Below are 14,784 nucleotides of genomic sequence, written 5' to 3'. Positions count from 1 at the left end.
AGTAATCAAAATCTAGAACTAATAGAAGTATGGAACTGGGTTCCCATGTGGAGGGGTTAAATTGGAGGAAGAAGGCAATCTTGATCATGGAGAGAAGATGCATTTACAAAGTTCAGCTAATTTACATAGTACAGCAAGGATAAAGAATACACAAGAACAGATCATTTGGCCCAGAAAGCCACCTTCTCCACTTAAAATAAAAGTAGCTTTACTGCTCTTTGGCAACTCCATTTACAGCTTCATCACCATAACTCTAGATTTCCCAGTTCAAAACAAATTGTTTCTGCCTTGAATGATGACTCAGCATTCGCAACTCTCTGGGATAAACAATTCCTAAGATTCATGAGAAATCCCCCCTTTGCTTAAGTGGCTGACCCTTTAGAGTATGCCAACTAGTTCTAAATGCCCTCAACAGGACATAATACAACAGCATGTACTCTGTCAAGCAGCATCAGAAGCTCCTAAAACAATCTGTTCCCCTAAACTTAAGGGTAGGATCATTCTGCTCAATCTTTCCTGAAGCACACCCCCTCTGGTTGAGATAATAACTAGAGAGGGAACTGGAATTGGTACAACTCCTTAAGTACAAGTGTCGGGAGGGAAAAAAAAATCAATGCTGGAGATTTGTTGGCTGCAGTAGGATAGACAACAGAATCAAATGAGTGCAGCTGGTAAGAAGTGACGCAAAAGGATTGAGATTAATTGCATCATAACACAGGTGAAAAAGGAACGTATTGCCAGAGGAGGTGATAGAAATCAGGTACAATCACTGTTTAAAAGGGAAGACGACAGACACTTTAATATGCAAGGAATAGAAGTATATTGTCCTAATGCAGGCAAATGGGATTCATGTAGATGGGCAAAAGAAATCAGCATGGATGTGGTGGGCCAATGAGCCCGTTTCTGTGCTGTACAACTCTGACTATACATGACATAGTTCATCTCGATCACAGACTAAGAACTAATTTGGAAATTGTTTGCTTTTCTTTTCCAAATCTAGAGGCAAGAATCTGATTTGCGGCAAGATGAGCACAATCTGACACAAGGACCTAGCATAACGAAGTTGAAAGAAACTTGATGGATTAACAGTTTGTAAGTAGAAGAATTTTCAGTCATTTCTAAATGATACATAAGAAATTACAGATAAATTAATTTGGCCAAAAGAACCAGAACTGATGAGAAAAAAATCCTCTAAATTGTAGGATAGGACTTGGAAATACACCAACCGATATGGTCATGAAAAAGAATTCAATGGTAACTTTCAAAGAAAATTGTAGAAACACGGTCACGGGGAAAGCACAAGGAACCAGGATGAGCAGCCTGGTCTGCCTCTATTCCCTGATTTTAGGTTGAAAAATTAAATCAGTGGTTTGCAATCCCCAAAGCCGATTATTGATGTAATCCACTATCCCATTAAAACCCAATTTCATCATGATACCCTTGCAATGATGCTTCATTTTCACAAGATCATTCAGTTTCAGTATATTTTGACCCTTCCACACTGGACTTCCACCAGTTGTAGCAACATACTGTAGGTAAATTGGAAATTGTGATCTCTAATACACACACATTTCAGAACTGACCAAAAGTCCATGATAGTAGAACCCAAATGTCCTGAAATATCGTATCAAACAAGATGATACAATAAAATTTAGTAGACTGTTTGGCGCACACAAAAAAAAATCACAAATTCTTCAGCTTTGTTTTCTCTCTTGATGGGTTGAGAACATTTTCAGCTGTAAAAGCTGCATCTACACAAACTCAGACTATTTTTGAAAACCCGTCTGTACAACATCAGTATAAAATTAAACTGTTGCTGAGCCCTTGTTGAGAAAACTCTCCCCTGCTCCTACAATGGCTAGGAACTGATCATTCAGGTATCCTCGACCTTACACCCCAGTTCCAACACAAGAGCACAGATGTTAACATCCAAACCATACAGTGAAGAGTAAGTAGAAACTAATGAAAATACTTGCATTACTGTTTCCAACAACAGAATGCAAACCCACAACTGAGCAACAGGTTTCTCAATTGGAACAGAGGGTAAAAGTCCTGACATGCTTGGCAATTGCCAAAAACGCACTGTATCAAAATAAAAATCACTAGAGTTTCTGTGCTGTACGACTCTACAATCATTGGAAATAATGAGGTTTACAATGGGAAGGCAAATGTTACTGCTTGATGAGGTTTGATAAGATGCAAGTTCAGGAAGGCTCACTGTTGCATAACATCATTTTTAGATTTGAGGGCATACAGAGAGGCAAACCAACAAACTACTGTAAAATGTTAACAAGGTGCAGAATGGGCGAGTTATTAGCAAATTAATTTCAATACAGTTAAGTTATTTTGGTATTCAGAATAATCTTTGAATAATAAGTGTCCAAATGAGACAGATGTAGAGTGATCTCAAATGATTTAAAATAATGATGCAGAAAAGTAGAGCAGCAAGGTTCGTCTCTAGAGTCAAAGAAATGGAAAAGAGAAAGTGCATCATAAAACTCCAACAATCCAGCACGATCATGACTTTGGCAGATTTTCCAGATTATTGGATTTATTTCTATTAATGCAAACATCCTTCTAATGCACTTTTTAAGATGTTACCCTGTATTATACAGGTTTCCCAACTAACTCAGAAAGTTGAAAGGAAGCACAGAAACGGGGAACCTGGCGAGTTGAAAGGAGCATAGCAAATGTCACCTGGTGGGTCAGATGCAAAACCATTGGGATTTCTGAACAGTTCTGTCTGTTTCGCATGACTCAGTTTCCTCTACCATTATATTCTAAACTGTATTGGATGCCTTTTTTAAAACAATCTCAGATCAAGAGATGTCTAACCTCAGCTTGTCACTCTATAAATCTTAGTACTGCCTACACTTGTTAAGAGTTCCAAGGGTTGAGCAACTGGTCCCTTGTCTTATTCCGAGGGAACTTCAGAAACAGAACTGGTGATATTAACTTACAGGATCCATGATCCAGGCATCTGCTTCTGTTTAAAAAAAATCACAAACTGCAAATGGCTCTACAAATCACTAGGTCACAAGCACTATTTATAAAGTAGAACATACATTTACATCCAACTCAAAGACAAATTTGCAAAAGATTTAACATTCTAAAAAGTTAGTCCTTATTCAAATTGCTGTGCATTTTAAATAAAAATTAATAGTAAAAATGCAAAAGAGATGTGGTTATAAATTCAGATTTTACGTTTGCATCTGAAGTATACTGTTTGAAACTGGCTGTGACAAGTATTGATAAAATTACTCGCACTCTTAAAATGTTAACATTCATCGATAACAGTTTTATTCTGAACATGAAATACCAGGAGGGGTAGAAATTCCATATATCAGAGCAACAATTTTTAATCCTCCTTAGATAAAAGCATAGTATCCAAGTGGATGACTGCACATATTCAATCTTTGGGGCTCTCAACAACTGGTCAAAACTAAAAATTGTGAAGTCGCAAAAATATTTGCACTTATGTTCACAGAGGATTGAGAGGGCAATTACAAAAAGGGGGAAATTAATTTAGAAGAGGGGGGAAAAGCTTCCACCACTTTACTTGGAATAAATGGAAAGCCAGCATGTATTTGTTGAAGCTAAAGAGTGTGGGGTTGATCTGATACAAATTTTGTAGCACGGTAATGAAGAAATGTGTGCATTTCATATTCTTACATAAACTTCGGAAAGATATTAGATAAAATGCCACAATAGGTTTGTTAACAGAACTGAAGTCCACAAAAAAAAGGAAACAGTCATGTCAATGGCTTTCAACTTTGAAAGTGTTCTCCCCCCCCCCCCCCACCACATAGCAGGGAAGCATAGAGAGGCATACCCCAAACCTGTCTATCTGGATGCAATTTAAAAATGCATATTAAGGACTGACTTCAGGTACAGGACATAATATTGAAATCTGCAGGTGACAAAGTTGAAAAAGTAATGAACAGTGAGAAAATTGGAAAAGACTTCAAGAGGGTAGGGACAGACCAGCAGAAAGGGTGGACGCAGAGTTGAAGCATATGCGATTCTGGGCTTTACTCTGTGTGTCTGAGAGCAGAAAAACCATGAGATTTTACTATATTTAAAATATTATTTCAAACCCACATGGAGAGTACCCCCAGTTTTGGGCACTACACTTTAGGAAGGAATGGACTGCATGGAGCAGAATGCAGACTCAGCATCTTCAAAAAGGGAAACCACAGTTTGAGGGAATGCAATTGACTGGCTTGGTCTTCAAAAGCACTGGCACAAATTCAAATGGACCAAAAGTCCTGATTTATACTGTAGTATATCATAGAACTAACTGCCTACCAGTACTTGAAGCTTACAGTTGAAAACAAAAATGAACATTTCTAACAATGACCCCTTCCTGAGCAAATTTTAAATTGTTTACCTTTTAATTTCTACTTTAATGGATAAGTGCTCTAGCACAGTTGAGGCACCACAACTGACATCAGCACTCATTCTGGAAATCAGGGTGGAAAATACCCGACAACAGCTTCCAATTTCTATCCACTGACCCCTGCTGGTAAGTGCATGGACACACCATTCTATGTTACTCAACCCGAACAGAATAACCATGGAGCTTCCCTTTAACTGCATCATGTTACTTGCCTTGACTTCTCCTTGTGGTAGCAAGTTACACTTTCTCACCATGTAATCTTAAGGCACAAGAGAAACCAAAAGTCATCTGTCGCCAAAAGCAAAATGGTAATGATCAACAATTTTACTGAATAGAAGGCTGCCTGCGGTTGAGTACTTCAAAGGTCAATAGTGTGTCTCTTGCTTTTCATGGTGTATAGCAACAATATGGGCTGGAGTGGTGTCCTTTGGAATGGAGTTTGCCAAGGAAAGTTTAATCTGGGGGCACGAAATTAAAAGATCTATATACAGTAAAGCAGAAAGATCCGATTTCCTGAGCAAAGGGGTCATGAACCAGTGGGCAAAGATTTAAAGACAATGTGGAAAGATTAGAGGGAGTAATTGATAAAATAAAACATCACCCAGAGTGAAGAGGGGTCTAAAACTCACTACTTTAAAATTCTCCTGCAATCATCCAAGACTGATACAAACACCATCTTGGTATTACATCTACCCTGTGATGTGCTTCTAAATACATCTGCTCCTTTATTAAGGCCACCAACTCCCACTACTGCATAATCAATTAACCTTAGTTTAACAGCTCCTGAACACATTCCTGGCCAGTCATCCACGAACTTGCAGAGCCAAAAAATCTGCCACCTACAGCAGTAAATCCAGTCATCCATAACCTCCCTATTCAGTAACAGCACCATTTTAAAATTCATCCTTGCTTTCAAATTCCTCCACAGCATTGACTCGACCAAATGTAACTTCCTCCAGCTTTACAATCCTCTGGTGTCTCTGCTCTAACTCTGACCCATGTGCAAACCCCATCATTGACTTGGTAACTTCAGCTGTGCCAGGTACTGGAATTCACTCTACTCTACCCTTCTTCACCTTAAAAATAAAACAGCAATTTCCAATCTTTCCAAAAGGTAATTTTTTTTTAATCCTTGAGCCATAAATACCCATGATGCAGTGCCCCTTATCCAGGGTCACCTATCCAATATCAACTTGCTGAAATTCTGGAAGGCTGTTGAACATTTTTATCTTTCTCTGATCAGTAAAGGCACCATACTGGTAACAGGATATTTTCTGATGGCATCACACCAGTGCAGAATGTGCTCATGGATAAAATGTAGGTCTATAGTAACAAATGATCAGAAAAACTGATGGATTGTTATCAATTATTGCAAGGGGAAATGAAACATAATAGAGAGGTTAAGTTCAGATATGGGGCATTGCACTCAGCTGGCTCCATTGCACAGGCCACATCATTTGCATGCTCAACACCAGGTTCCATGGGAAGAGGCTGGCAGGCAAACAGATGAAGAGATTCAAACAAGTGCTCAAAGTCTCCTTGAAAGAAAATGTAATACCACCACCAACTCTTGGGAATCCCTGACCCATTACCACTTCAAGTATAGAAGGAACATTCACAATGGTTGATGCATTAGGAGCATATCAAACTCTACATGAACAGAAGGAGCACACCAATTTACAAGCTATCCACCCAGCCAATCAGGCCCCCCTTGCCCCATGTTCCTACATTTCCACACTGGCCTTATCAGTCGTCTTGGAACCAAATCACCCTCAATCGCTAGAGACTAACAAAGAGAATAGTACAGGTGACAAGAGAGAGATTCTGCAGATGCTGGAATCTGGAGCAAAACGCACAAAATGCTGGAGGAACTCAGGTCAGGCAGCATCTATGGAAGAAAATAGTGTAGGACAATGGTGAGACCACATTCGGAGGACTGTACACAGTTACTGATCTCCTTATTTAAAGATGTTAATACATTGGAAGAAGTTCATAGGGTTACTTGACTAACATCTAAAATGGGAAGAGTGTCTTATAAGGAAAGACTGGACAGGCTAGATTTACATAGATACTGTGGTTTAGAAGGGGAGAAAGCTGAAACATTTAAAATCCTGGGGGCAATGGAGAGGATGTTTCATCTTGTGTGAGAATCTAGATCTATGGGTCATTGTTCTCTCAAAGGATCTTAAGTCTTTGGAACTCAAAATGATGGTAAAAGAGTATTTTTAAAACAGGACATTTGATAAGCAAGGGGGGCGGGGGGGGGGGGGGTTAAGATTACAGCAGGTAGACAGGAATACAGAGTTCAGGTTACAATCAAATCAGCCGAGATCTTATTTGAGGGCAGATAAGGATCTGGGGGCTGCTGCTGTTAATTTGTATGTCTGTTTGCATGTTCTAGTCTTTCACACCCCAAAACCACAGTCAGAAAAGTATTGAGCCATCAGAAACTCAGGGTGACCCACAGACAGAGTCTTACTTTCCCCACTGTGGCCTAGTTACATCTTGTGGGCCACCACACCTCAAAGCGTGAGAGAGGAAGTTATAAGTGTTGACCCTGGCAGGACTCTGGAGCTGTGCAATTACAAAAAAATTTATTCAGAAATGGGGCAAGTGCTGGCAATGATCGCAAGTCAGTCACATGCAAGGGTCTGGAGTGAAACAGGCCAGACAATGAAAAGGATGGCAAGATTACCTTCTTGCAAGAACATTAGTGTTCCAGATGAAATTTAAATGACAATCCCTTGCCCTCAGAGGCCCACATAAATGAAAGCAGTATTTATTCTGGATTACTTGAAATTAATTTGAATTCCCTGGCTATAATAATTGGATTTGAACTCTTATCTCTTGATTGTTAGTGAAACCCTCTATATATGCTATTACACCCCATTTCATCATCTAAAGGTAACCAAAGACAACTTTTTCATTTATCACCAAATCACCTTAGTAACATGGCTAATTACAGGCAGTCAGCCCCATTTTCTGATGAACTCTGAAAGTACTTGAGTTGTGAACCAACATGCAACCAGTTTCACCTGGTCACTAACCATATTTCCTACCCAAGATCCAATACATCTGGGATGCCAGATATTTTAAAACACCTTCATATGAATTCTAAGTGCACAATGCCAAATATAAAATGACCACAAAGTTCAGAGATTTGAAAAAAAATTATCAACATTGTTTATGATTTTAGCCTTTTTAAAAAAAACAACGAAAATCATGCCAGATGTGAGCAGCGGCTGAATAGATTAACAACACTGGTACAGAATCCTCATGTACAACAGAATGTTTCTAACAGCCTGAAGTGAAACAGACAAGTACAAAGTTTAGAAATTTCAAGTAGTTGAAAAAATCCACATAACAAATGAGAGCAGTTCAATTCTGAAGACACTATTCCTTTGGCCTAGACAGGTGAGCAAGCAGAAACCATCATATTAAATCCCAAAATACCGGCTTCCAGTTCATTTGTACAAAAGCCTCCAGCACCACTTTCATTTGCGTGCAATCCACTGAATACACTCAAGGGCACTTTCTGAATGCACTAAACTGAAACCACATTCCAGTTACCTTTTTCTGTAGTCAGTTCCATTTAAAATACAAGCAAGCAAGCAGAAGTATTAACCCCAAGATGCGAGATCAAATAAGCACCGTCTAAAGCACCCTTACATTTTTCAGTGGAGACACAGGAGACTGCACATGCTGGAATCTGGAGCAACAAACAATCTGCTGGAGGAACTCAGTGGGTCGAGCAGCAGATGTGGAAGGAAAGAAATTGTCGACGTGTCGGGTCAAAACCCTGCAGCAGGGTTTCAAACCAGAACGTCAACAATTTCTTTCCTCTCACAGATGCTGCTCAACCTGCTGAGTTCCTCCAGCAGATTGTTGCTTACATTTTTCACTTCTTCACAAGCACCAATATTAAGATTCAAAGTTGTAAATTTCTTTGGCCAGCTACAAGTTAATCACTCTTGTACTTTATTAACCACACACAACTTGTGAGCAATGAACTAAACTATATTTGGCAAGAGGATTCAGAGGAGAAAAATTTGTGTAGTACCAAATAAAACCTGGTCATTACTGCAGCATGATTTCATAGATTTGTCCGAGTATCAGTTGGCTGTTGCATTCTCTATTACTCCTGGACTACATGTAAAAAGCATTCAATCAGCTGTGGGGATTTATAATTTTTCAGTCCCATTAAATTACTCCAAAACAATTTTGTTAAACTAGCATTAATTTCTTCAAGTTCATTATTCACTGTAGACCGGTGGTTTTTCACTACAAAGATGGTTTCTATATCTCCTATAAAAGTGAAACATTCCTTTCAATTTTTATTTCTTTATTTTCCCAAATACATTTTCTTCTGCCTCAGTCTAGCAGGGACCCACATCAGTTAATCTTTTCCTATTCACAAATCTCGAGAAGCTCTTAAAGTCTGTCTTTGCATTTCTCACTGGATTATTCTCATATTCTACTTTCCTTTTCCCCAAAGTTATGGCTCTTCTTTACTGAATTCTGAAAATTTCCCAATCCAAGGGCTTTTCCTTGAGATCTCTCGATAACCATGACTGGACCACGTTACCTGTTGTTTTCCCTCCCCCAAGGGTATGTATAAACTACATATCACATTGCTTGTTTGCTGTCATATCTTTTAATGTAGTTTTCCAATCTACCATAGCCAAGGTGGGTTAGAGAGGAAATTCAGGGTTTTGTATAAATCTGCCTCATGCATGAAATGCTCCTTTGAAGTCAAGAATTCCAAACAGCCTCAAAAAAAACTCATCTCTCACTTAAATGAACAGCCTCCTTATTCTGAACCTATTCCCTCCGCCTCTAGATAACCCAGGAGAAACATCATTTCAGCATTAGACTCTTATGTTCCAAAGAGATCACCTCCAATTCGTCTGTACAGCAAGCCTAGGCCAAGCTGCTCAACTTCTCTTCATATATGAACCCTTCATCTCAGGGACCAACCCCATAAGCCTTCCCTACACTGTTGCCAATATATTTATACCCTTAAATACAGAGGTCAAGAGTGACCATGGTACTCAAGGTGCAGACTCACTGGCATCCTATGAAGTTGCATTAAAACTTCCCTAATTTTATACATTACACCCCTGATAATTGGTATTGGTTTATTATAATTTATGATAATAAAGGCCAACACTCCATTAGCATTCCTAATACTTATTGGAGCTGCATGCCAATCCTTTGTTTCATGCACTAGAATCCCCAGATTACTTAGTACCACAAAATTTTCATCTCCCCTCATTTAAAAAAAATCACTATTAGCGTTTTCAGTCTTCCTTCCAAAGGGGATAAGCTCACATTTTCTTCAACATTATTTTTCCACCTGCCAACTTTTCCATTCATATAATGTATTCATATTTCTTTGGGGTTGTGCCCTCCTCACAATGTACCAAGATAGATGTGACTGTAAGCTTTTGTTTGTACACCATCCAGTCAGATTTTGCCATACTTAAGTGCATGGACATAGTTAAAAAGAAAAACAGAATGCAGAATATAGTGTTGCAGCTAGAGAGAAAGTGCAGTGCAGGTAGACAAGTGCAAGAGCCACAATGAGGTACATTGGGAAATCAAGAGTTAATCTTTTAGTGTACAAGAGGTCCATTCAAGAGTCTGACAGCAGCGGGATAGAAGCTGTCCTCGAGTCTGGTGTTACATGCTTTCAAGCTTTTATATCTTCTTCCCGACGGGAGAAGGGAGAACAGAGAATGACCGGGTGGGAGGGGTCCTTGATTACGTTGGCTGCTTTCCCAAGGCAGCAGGAAGTGCAGACAGAGTCAGTGGAGGGGATGGGAGGGGAGAGGAGGCTGGTTTGCGTGATGGACTGGGCTGTTCACAACTCTCCAAAGTTTGCCAACCTACTTAACTTTGTCATCAGCAGTCCCTTCAACCAAGTTATTAACATAGATTGCAAGTACTTCAGGCTGCAGCAACAATCCTTGGCACCCAACTAGTTACTGAGGGCCAATCCAAAAAAAAGAGCTATTTATCCTAACTCATTTCTGTAACCTAACCATCTAACTGTGCCAATATATTACCCAAATCTCTTGTACTCTTCACCTTAAGATTTTAGGTAGCACCATTATCAATGCCTTCTGGAAATTCAAATACATGTCTACTGGTTCCCTTTAACCATCTTATTTCTTACATTCTCAAGTTACTCTTGGAATTGGAAAGACAATTTCCCTTTAATAAAACCACGTTGACTGCTTGATTGGTTTACAATTTTCTAACTTTCCTACTACCACCCTTTTATGAATGGATTCCACTGTTTTCCCAATAACTGATAGCATTTCAAGTCCAAAATCCTTCATCAGAATCCCACTCTGCTTCTCTTTACGTAGATGCTACCTGACCTGTTCACCATTTCCAGCATTTTCTATTTTTTATTACTGTTAGGCTAACTGACCAAAAGAATTCCATTCCATCTCTCCCCTTTTTTTGATCAGTGGCATTACATTATACATAGTTCCCTGAAAGTGGCAACACAGTTAAACAGGGTGGTGAAGGTATATAGCAAGTTTGCCTTCATCAGTCAAGGTACTGAGTATAAGAGTTGGGATGTCATGCTTTTGTTGTACAAGACATTGGTGAGCCTGCACCTACATTATTGTGTGTAGCTCTGGTCGCAATGCTAATCACAATAGCTCTGATTAACCTGGAGAAGTAAGAGTCATAAGGATGTTGCCAGGACTGGAGACCCAAGTTAAATGGAGACCTGATAGGCTGGGACTGTTTTCCCTGGAGCAAACGAGATTGAGGGCTGACTTTAGAGGTTTATAAAATAATGAGGGGCATAGATAGTCTATCACTAGAGGGCATAGGTTTAAGTTTGGGGGGGGGGGGCAAGAGGAATTTAAAGGGGACCTGAGGGGCAAGTTTATCCACACTGAGGGTGGTGGGTATGTGGAATGAGCTGCCAGAGGAAGCTGCAGAGGTGGGCACAATGTTTTAAAAACATTTGGACAGGTTCCTGGACAGAAAAGGTTCAGAGGGATATGCAGACAAAGTGCAGCCAAAATGGGACCTGCTGGCCTCAAGTCCAATGTTAATTCCATTTTACTCTCCCAAAAGTTGTTGTCTGGAGTATTTCCAGCTTCCCTTTTGCTTCAGATTTCCAAAAACAGCAATATTTTTTCATCTCACTGTTACAGCACTTTCCTCCTTCCTCCAGACATCATTTAACAAGCCTTCATTGCTCTGAATTACAGACTAGTACTTGTGTCATTAAGTCACTCTTGGCTTCCACTCTATCCCAGATATTGTCTTTGTTCTCTTCACCCCATCACTTCTCCGCAACCTAAAGCATGCTTGTTTTCCATCTCTCCATTGATACTGCCTGACCTGATAAGTATTCTTCCTTTTGTTCTTGTTTCAGAATTTCAAGCATCTGTTGTCTTTTGTTTTTCCAACACAGGACAAGTCAACGAGGGCAAGGGCTGAGAGATCAGCTGGACTTGGTACAAGTTAGGACACAGGCATTTATTTTTTTAAATATATTCTAGGCATCTGGGTTTCACAGACTCAGCCAGCATGTAATTGCTGATTCCTAGTTGCCCCTGAGAAGGTGGTGGTGAGCTGCATTCTTGAACTGCTGCTATCCTTGAGGTGTGGGATACCCCTATTGGATAACCTCAAGTTTAAAGCAGAATGAGGACAGCCACCTTTGAGTCGTGTTCAAGTAATCAATGTCAGATGATGTGGTGAGGCAAGTGACGATACACATTTATAGAGATGGAAATAGATTGTGATAATGACATTCATACAAGATCCAAAACCAAATTCAAGAAATAAGAACAGAAAAATGCTTTAAAAAACTCGACAAACAACATGACGAAGTTCAGAACATGGTTTAGAACAGTCTGGTTCTGTTTAAGATTGCTGCCAGGGAAACAGTGGCTAAGGACTGCAGATGTACATTGGAAATGACTGCTCTATGCTAAATCTTTGCAAAATTGATGCCACATTTTTGGAAAATGTTGCCACAGAAATGCAAAACGGTAGTATCCTAGTTTAGAGGGCACCACTGGTAACAACTATTCTTCAGCCTGATAATTCTCTAACCAATGGATAAGATTCAAACGTGAGAATAATCCAAAAATTCCACACAACTGACAGACTCGATGGACCGAATGGACTCTCTGCGCCATAATTTTATTTATTCATGGAAGGCAGCCCCACCTGGCCAGAAGCGGGCTGGCTGAAAAGTCAGGGAGCGATAGTTTACCTTTGTCGTATCTTTTCTTTTAAGCAAAAGGATTAAGGGCGGGGGGGGGGCACAATTATGGTTTACAAAATTATGAGGGACATAGATAGGGGTAGATGGTGAGAAACATTTGCAGAAATGTCGATGATCTGACGGCGTGGGTTGTAGTAGATTTGACGATTGCTTTCCCACCCAGAGGGTGGCTGAAATCTGGAACGTACTTCCTGTGGGGGTGGCGAAGGCAGGTACTCTCACAACATTTTAATAGGAAGAGCACTTAAAATGCCGAAGAATACGGATCGAGCGCTTAAAAAGGGGGATGAGTAGAGATAGGTACTTGATACCCGGCCTGGACATAGCGGATCGAAGGGGTCGTTTTCGTGCACCAGTACAACGGCTCACGCTGGAATTTAGAATCCAATTTTTTCCACAACCGGAGCGTTACAATACAGTAACTGGATTTGATCGTCCTCCCCCGGACCTTGCAATTTTTCCCAAAAACTCCGACAAAATAATCCCGATCCTCCGCCTCCAAATTATTTCAGATCACCCAACCAAGTGCAGGTCACAGCAACTGAAATAATTCTGCCATAGCCCCGACAGAGTACCAAAACATCGCCGCCGAAAGATTAAAAGATTTTCAGACCCCGACTTATAATGACATCTGGCTGCAATTATTGCAGTAATCACAGAGCGCGGGTCAGACTTTTTTTTTTGAAGTGCCTTTTAGCACCCTTCGATTTGAGATTTCTCACAAAAAAACTGTTGCGAATAAAATACCTGAATGGAAATAGATAGGCGGTCATTGTGTTCTCCTCTCTCATTGTTACTGGGGTTACGGCAGAGGCTCTCAAACACACACATGCTCACACTACATGTATTGTTGCAAACTCGCAAGCTTGCGCTGACATCTTTGCCTGGAATAAGTTACACTGGAAAAACGCCGCACGCTCTTTGAACACAATGTTTCTTGTGGAAAGTCGCCGGCGAGTTCACCTTCGGTGCCATCACAGATTTGACTTGCAGCAGAAAGTCTCCCTCCCACCCAAGTCCGGGGGGTGCCGAGTTACTACTGTATTATTTAACTCCCCCGCCACACATCTCCCCTCCAACACACCCCCGAACAGAAAGATTAACCCTCTCCCCCGAGGTCCGAACAAATCAGCGCGGCGCCGGGCGCCTTCTCTCCACTTACCTTGCGCCAAGAGGGCGGCGGCCCAAACAGCCGCAGCCGCCGTCCTCTTCGCCATCGCGGCAACACCGGGGGGGAGGGGGTGAGGAAAGGAAGGTGGGGGGGGGGGGGAGGGAAGGAAAGAAAAGGTGGAGATGGAAGGATTGGGAGATCGAAGCGAGGACGGCAGCGGGTTTCCCTCCCTTCGGGCGGCGGGAGCTGCGAGCCGGACACCTTCACTGAACGGCCGCTCAACGCGGCCTGAGCATCGCTCGCGCGCCCAACCGACGGAGACGCGCGAGGGCAACGCGAGCGGGGGACGTTAACCAAACCGCCACCGCCGAACCTGCCCGCCGGAAACAGCCCTCCCCGCCCTTTGTTTGATCGCCGCCTGGGCCAATCGCCGCCGGCCTTCGCCGTGCGAGACGGGCGGGGTCTGCAACTCTCCGACCAATGGGGACGTCACGGGGGCGGACCCGCCCTCGGGCCAAGTTGTCTTCCCCAGTCAAAGGGGCGCTTTGTGTGCCCGAGAGGGAGAGGTGAGCGTCGCCGAGCTGATGAATACTTCAGCAAATACCACATTAATAATTGCCGGCAGATTTTTCCATTATGCTAAAGTCCTTGCACCCACGCGAGACCCCAAGTCATGACAGGAATCGGTTCATTCTCCTCAGGAGGAACCGTTCCCGACTGGAACCCCGCAAAAGGGACGACGCTCTCTAAACTCCCTGCCCCTTGGGCCGGTCCTGTTAAAACCCCAGCGACGAAGTAATTGATAACGGTTGCGGATGGTTCAGAGCCATGGGAGGACAGAAGGAGTTTACTTTGCACAGCGCCTTGTGGCCAGTGAAGCGCAGTCACTCCAGTAATCCTGTACTTCCAGCCCGAGAAAGCAACGGAAACGAACTTGAGGCGATTTTGGTCCCATTTTCAGTCTGCCAAGCCCCAGCGCAATGTTTGACCATTTTGTTTTATTCG

General features: G+C 41.7%; 1 protein-coding gene across 1 annotated transcript in view; it reads right to left on the bottom strand.

The window, feature by feature from the left end:
• Positions 1 to 14,192, bottom strand: part of LOC127575387 (inactive tyrosine-protein kinase 7-like) — a 175,827-nt gene extending 161,635 nt beyond the window's left edge. Inside the window, exon 1 of the mRNA XM_052025208.1 lies at positions 13,831 to 14,192. Within this exon, the coding sequence (XP_051881168.1) occupies positions 13,831 to 13,885 (55 nt within the window). The 5' untranslated portion in view covers positions 13,886 to 14,192. The remainder of the gene's footprint in view (positions 1 to 13,830) is intronic.
• Between the last annotated feature and the right edge of the window lie 592 nt (positions 14,193 to 14,784).

This window comes from Pristis pectinata, chromosome 10, assembly GCF_009764475.1.
Source record: "Pristis pectinata isolate sPriPec2 chromosome 10, sPriPec2.1.pri, whole genome shotgun sequence".
NCBI classification, from domain to species: Eukaryota; Metazoa; Chordata; class Chondrichthyes; order Rhinopristiformes; family Pristidae; genus Pristis; species Pristis pectinata.
Note: the sequence above shows the minus strand (reverse complement) of the source record. Positions and strands in the feature narration are given on the sequence as shown.